We start from the raw sequence: 5,000 nt of genomic DNA, 5'->3' as shown, positions 1-5,000 counted from the left end.
AAGCGCAGTGGCTTCTCACAAAGCCTTAAGATCAACAAATTCAGGAATTATAACTTAAATGCTGGCAACCGGTAGCCTGATTATCATCGACGTTCAAATCTCTTTGAGACTTGGTCTGACCAAGAGCATAACACTGAACATATCCTAAACGGCATGGTTGACCCACCTCCCTTGGTATGCTTATTATTGGTTGTTTGCTTACCGACAAAGTGGGAGGAGTTCCCGTATTTTTGGGAACTCGGAAAGTACTTGCATTGCTCTTGACCTGACTAGGTGCAATGCTGAAAGTGTTGCGCAACTTGGTAGGGCACAGCCTGGCTAGGCAACCAGGTGATAAGAGGAATAACGGTCTTTGAGGTGTCCCGATATCGAGGTAAAAATGGACTTGGCAGAAGCGAACAGCCCTTCGACTGCGCCGATGGGTCGTTAGAATCCACCCTGTCCATTATTTCCCTTGATATCGGGACACCTCAAAGGCCGTCATTCAACACACACACACACACACACACACACACACACACACACACACACACACACACACACACACACACACACACACACACACACACACAGAGACACACACACACACACATACACACACCTTAGCCATGGAGTGAGATAGAGAGTGGAGGAGTGGGATTCGAACCTGCAACCCTCTGATCGGAAGTCCGTCTCCTTAACCACGAGGCCACGGCTGCTCCATGTGCCTGTCATGTGACCCAGTTTCTGTGTTCTGATTGGTTACAGGAGAGGTTGATCAGCTGAAGGCAGTCATGTGATCCAGTTTCTGTGTTCTGATTGGTTACAGGAGAGGTTGATCAGCTGAAGGCAGTCATGTGATCCAGTTTCTGTGTTCTGATTGGTTACAGGAGAGGTTGATCAGCTGAAGGCAGAGTGCCACACGCTGACGGAGGAGTGCCAGAGCCTGAAGGATGACAACAGACAGCTGACTGAGAAGCTCCACCTCCTCCAACAGAAAGCCAGGTGAGTGGGTGCATCACCTGTCAGTCAACTCAACCAACCAATCACACACATGGGTGGGAGACGTGACGCCTTGTTTTTTCGTAACATTGGTTAAAAACCTACAAAACTGTTATTTTTCATTTAATGTACGGTATACATCTTACTCAATGGGGTATCTAAGTCTCCACCCCTTCCGGGCGGCTCATGGGGCTGTGAAAGGCAACATTTTTGACTGGGCTGCAAAGGACGGATCAAAGCTTTTTTTCCGACCCATTTTGCATTCCCCCCTCAATCACACATATGCTGTACCTCAGAATTAATGACATATTAACAAATTAATATCTAATGGTGTGCTTGTCGACTTTACTTGGCAAGTGATTTTTGAGTTGTGCACGTCCAAAAATATGTAACAGAAGTTGCATGTGTGATGTGCAGCCACTTCAGCCGCGGTGCAGCGGTAGGGCTGGCTGTGCACCTTCAGCCTCGGTTCACGTGAAATACGTAAGGCGCACGTTGTAGTCTCTAACACAGTTTTGCACAAAAGCTAAAATTACCTTTTTTTGTGTGCCGAAAATGAGTGGTCTCACAACGCAAATCCAAACCTTTATTCACTGCCATCATATGTGAAATCCGGAGCACATGCCAAACGGGATGAGGATTTAGCTTGACTCGCTCCATTTACTACCATTCAACATTTTGAGAGCTACAGCCCCATGGGTCGGGAGTAGAAGGGCGTGACTTAGGTCCCCCATGAGAGCATAGAGGACATACATAGAGGTAGAACATTAGACTAGACATGGCACCGCCCCTTTTTTAATGGCAATCCAGCCATTGGCCAGGCCCGGGACAAAGTCATCTGAAAGGGCCTCCCACACAATGCATACAATGTAATGAAAACCCAATTTTTGGCCCCCTGCCTCCCTGGGCCCGGGACAACATACACCCCCCCCCCAAAGCCCCCCCCCCCACCCCCCCCCCCAGGCAGTGAATATCTCCACCCCTTCCGGGCGGCTCATGGGGCTGTGAAAGGCAAAATTTTTGACTGGGCTGCAAAGGGCGGATCAAAGCTTTTTTCCGACCCATTTTGCATTCCCCCCTCAATCACACATATGCTGTACCTCAGAATTAATGACATATTAACAAATTAATATCTGTAGGTAGACCTGAGCGAGGGGGCTCACCCCTATCAATGACAAAACAACTTCTAGCCTACACTTGAGATAAGAATAATTAATGTGCAATTTAATACAACATGTGCCAGATAGGTTATTTTAACTGAATAATACCCTATTTCTGTCACAGTCCACACATTATGTGTTAAAAACATTCTTAACACAATGCATGTGTCAGAAAAATGCCACAATATTTCTTAGAGTGAGGATTGAGAGGACCTACTGTACCAGTGTTGCCAGAATGGTGCGATCACCCGCCCAATTGGGCTACTTGGGATGGCCGTCTGCGGGTAAAAATGGGGAAAATTGGCCATTTGGCGTTTTTGTTAGCCGTTTTGTGCCCATAGAAACCAATGCAATTTGTTGAAATTGGGCGGAATTTAGCGCATTTTGGCGTTTTTAGAGAACCATGGGCGGGTTTTGATCAGACACATCTGGCAACACTGTACTGTACCATTCATTTTCGATGACGCATAGCTTTCCCAATGACGTGAGCCTTGCAGATATTACATGATGCTGTAAGCCAGGGGTCCCCAACCTTTCTTGGTCTGAGGGCTACTGAGGGCTACTTGAGGGCTACCAAGGGCTACTGAAGAACTACTGAGGGCTACCCGAGGGCTACTTGTTTGTTCAAAATCCTCTACTGATGTCTTGACTTCATTCCCAAATCACACTATGATTTAATGATAATTTGCTTATAGGTTATAAAGAAGCAATCTCGTATTTGAATTAAGAAAAACATTAACTGTGACTAAAATCTTATAGTCGTCACTGTTTACAAACATCCTTGGTGGGCACATCAGAAGCTCCTGGAGCAGTGTAAGCAGTTTCACTTAGTATCACAGTATATAATGTCTATTACGGTACACGCTGTATGATTAAAATACATTCCTCGAAAGCTTTAAAACATATATATTAGAAATGTTTCAATGTTTATTGTATTTTAATGTGTTTATTATGCTCTTGCTAAGGTGAAGTGACGCTACATGTACAAGCGTTGATGGATTCGTCCGTCGCATTTGTTGATCGCTTTTCCAAAAATATATCGGTAACACTTTACTTTACGGATCGCTAATAAGGTGGTAATTTCATGTTAATTTCATAGTTATTTCAGAGTTATTTCAGAGTAATAACTGTCTGTTTTTAGTAACAACAGCAAAATAACCATACAGTTTCCAGTTCATTGTGGTGACTCGCAGCACGGTGACTCTTTGTTGACACACACGCACACACGCACACGCACACGCACACGAACACACACACACACACACACACACACACACACACACACACACACACACACACACACACACACACACACACACACACACACACACACACACACACACACACACACACATACACACACTGCACTGGAAACTGTATGGTTATTTTGCTGTTGTTACTAAAAACAAACAGTTATTACCCTGAAATAACTATGAAATAACTATGAAATTAACACGAAATTACCACCTTATTAGCGATCCGTAAAGTAAAGTGTTACAAATATATCTCTAAAAGCATCACAAACCCATGACCTTTCCCTGACTTGCAGCAATGGCTGCAGCGTCAGCTTAGACAGCTTTAATGTCAATATTTACATGCTGTGGTTGTGACGGTGCCTATAGGGTGGCTGAAATATAAACTGCCCATATGTGGAGGTGCTGCTGAAACGTAAACCTACTATACATCAAAGTGTCTACTATGTCAAGTTATTGAAAGTGTACTGTAAAGTGCAGCATGTATGGATGGATGGATGTGCTTGAGGAGGCCTGAATGAACTCTGCTGTGGCTGGGGATCAAGGAAGGATTACCGAGAGAGAGAGAAGGAGAAGTAAATAAAAGAAAAAGATACATCTATACATTCCCAGTGTTGCCAGATTGGGCTGGTTCCCACCCAATTGGGCTGCTTAGGATGGCCGTGTGCGGGTAAAAATGGCATTTATCAGAAAAACCTGCCCACTTTTTGCCATAGAAATCAATAGAATTGGGCGGGATTTTGTGCTTCTAGGCGGGTTTTGAACATTTTTTGGGCTGGAAATCATCAGCCTCATCTGGCAACCATGTACATTCCATCATACACACATTTCAGCTTACAGGCGGCCCCAAAAACAGAGCTAAACTCAAGCTCTTCACCTCTGGCTGTTATGTACTCAAGGCACTATTTTGGCACCAAGATCTTTCATTTCCTAAAAATGGAAATCAATCAAAATCCTTGACTTAACCAGTGTTGAGAACAGAGAGAGAGAGAGAGAGAGAGAGAGAGAGAGAGAGAGAGAGAGAGAGAGAGAGAGAGAGAGAGAGAGAGAGAGAGAGAGAGAGAGAGAGTTTGTATGTCCTCTCTCGGTCTGTGTCTCTGTAAGACTGTCAGTATACTGTGTCCACCTCCTCCTCATTCACCTCCTTCTTCCCTTCTTCTCCACTATCTTACCTCCGCCAAGGAGATTATGTTTTAGGTCGCGTTGGTTTGTCTGTCTGTTTACTCAAAAAGTTATGAACGGATTTGGATGCAACTTTGTGGAGTTGTTGGAACTGACCAAAGGAACAAGTGATTACATTTTGGTGGTGATCCGGATCACGAACCAGAACCAGGACTTTTTAAAAGATTCTTCACCATTGCTAGCCTATACAAATGTAGACGCCCCTAGTGACCGCAAATTGAACTGCGGGACAGGGCGAATGTGGACAGTCCAGTTTCAAACTCCACAAAAAGGAGTCAGAAAGACAAAAATCGGGTGTAACATAACCAACAGCTTCCTTGGCAGAGGTCTGCACTCTCAGAGTGCATTCTAGTTTACATATGTAACTAGAAGCACTTAGAGAGCGCAGACCTCCGCCACGGAAGCTGCTTGATAGAATTTTGTT

General features: G+C 44.6%; 1 protein-coding gene across 1 annotated transcript in view; it reads left to right on the top strand.

Annotated features, from left to right (window-relative positions):
- The window catches only part of ccdc136b (coiled-coil domain containing 136b), a 104,609-nt gene that overhangs the window by 74,579 nt on the left and 25,030 nt on the right, over positions 1-5,000 (top strand). The window contains exon 8 of the mRNA XM_063217758.1: positions 870-984. Within this exon, the coding sequence (XP_063073828.1) occupies positions 870-984 (115 nt within the window). The remainder of the gene's footprint in view (positions 1-869; positions 985-5,000) is intronic.

Source organism: Engraulis encrasicolus, chromosome 15, assembly GCF_034702125.1.
Source record: "Engraulis encrasicolus isolate BLACKSEA-1 chromosome 15, IST_EnEncr_1.0, whole genome shotgun sequence".
Classification (NCBI taxonomy): domain Eukaryota; kingdom Metazoa; phylum Chordata; class Actinopteri; order Clupeiformes; family Engraulidae; genus Engraulis; species Engraulis encrasicolus.
The sequence above is the reverse complement of the archived record's forward strand: the minus strand, read 5'-3'. Positions and strand labels throughout refer to the sequence as shown.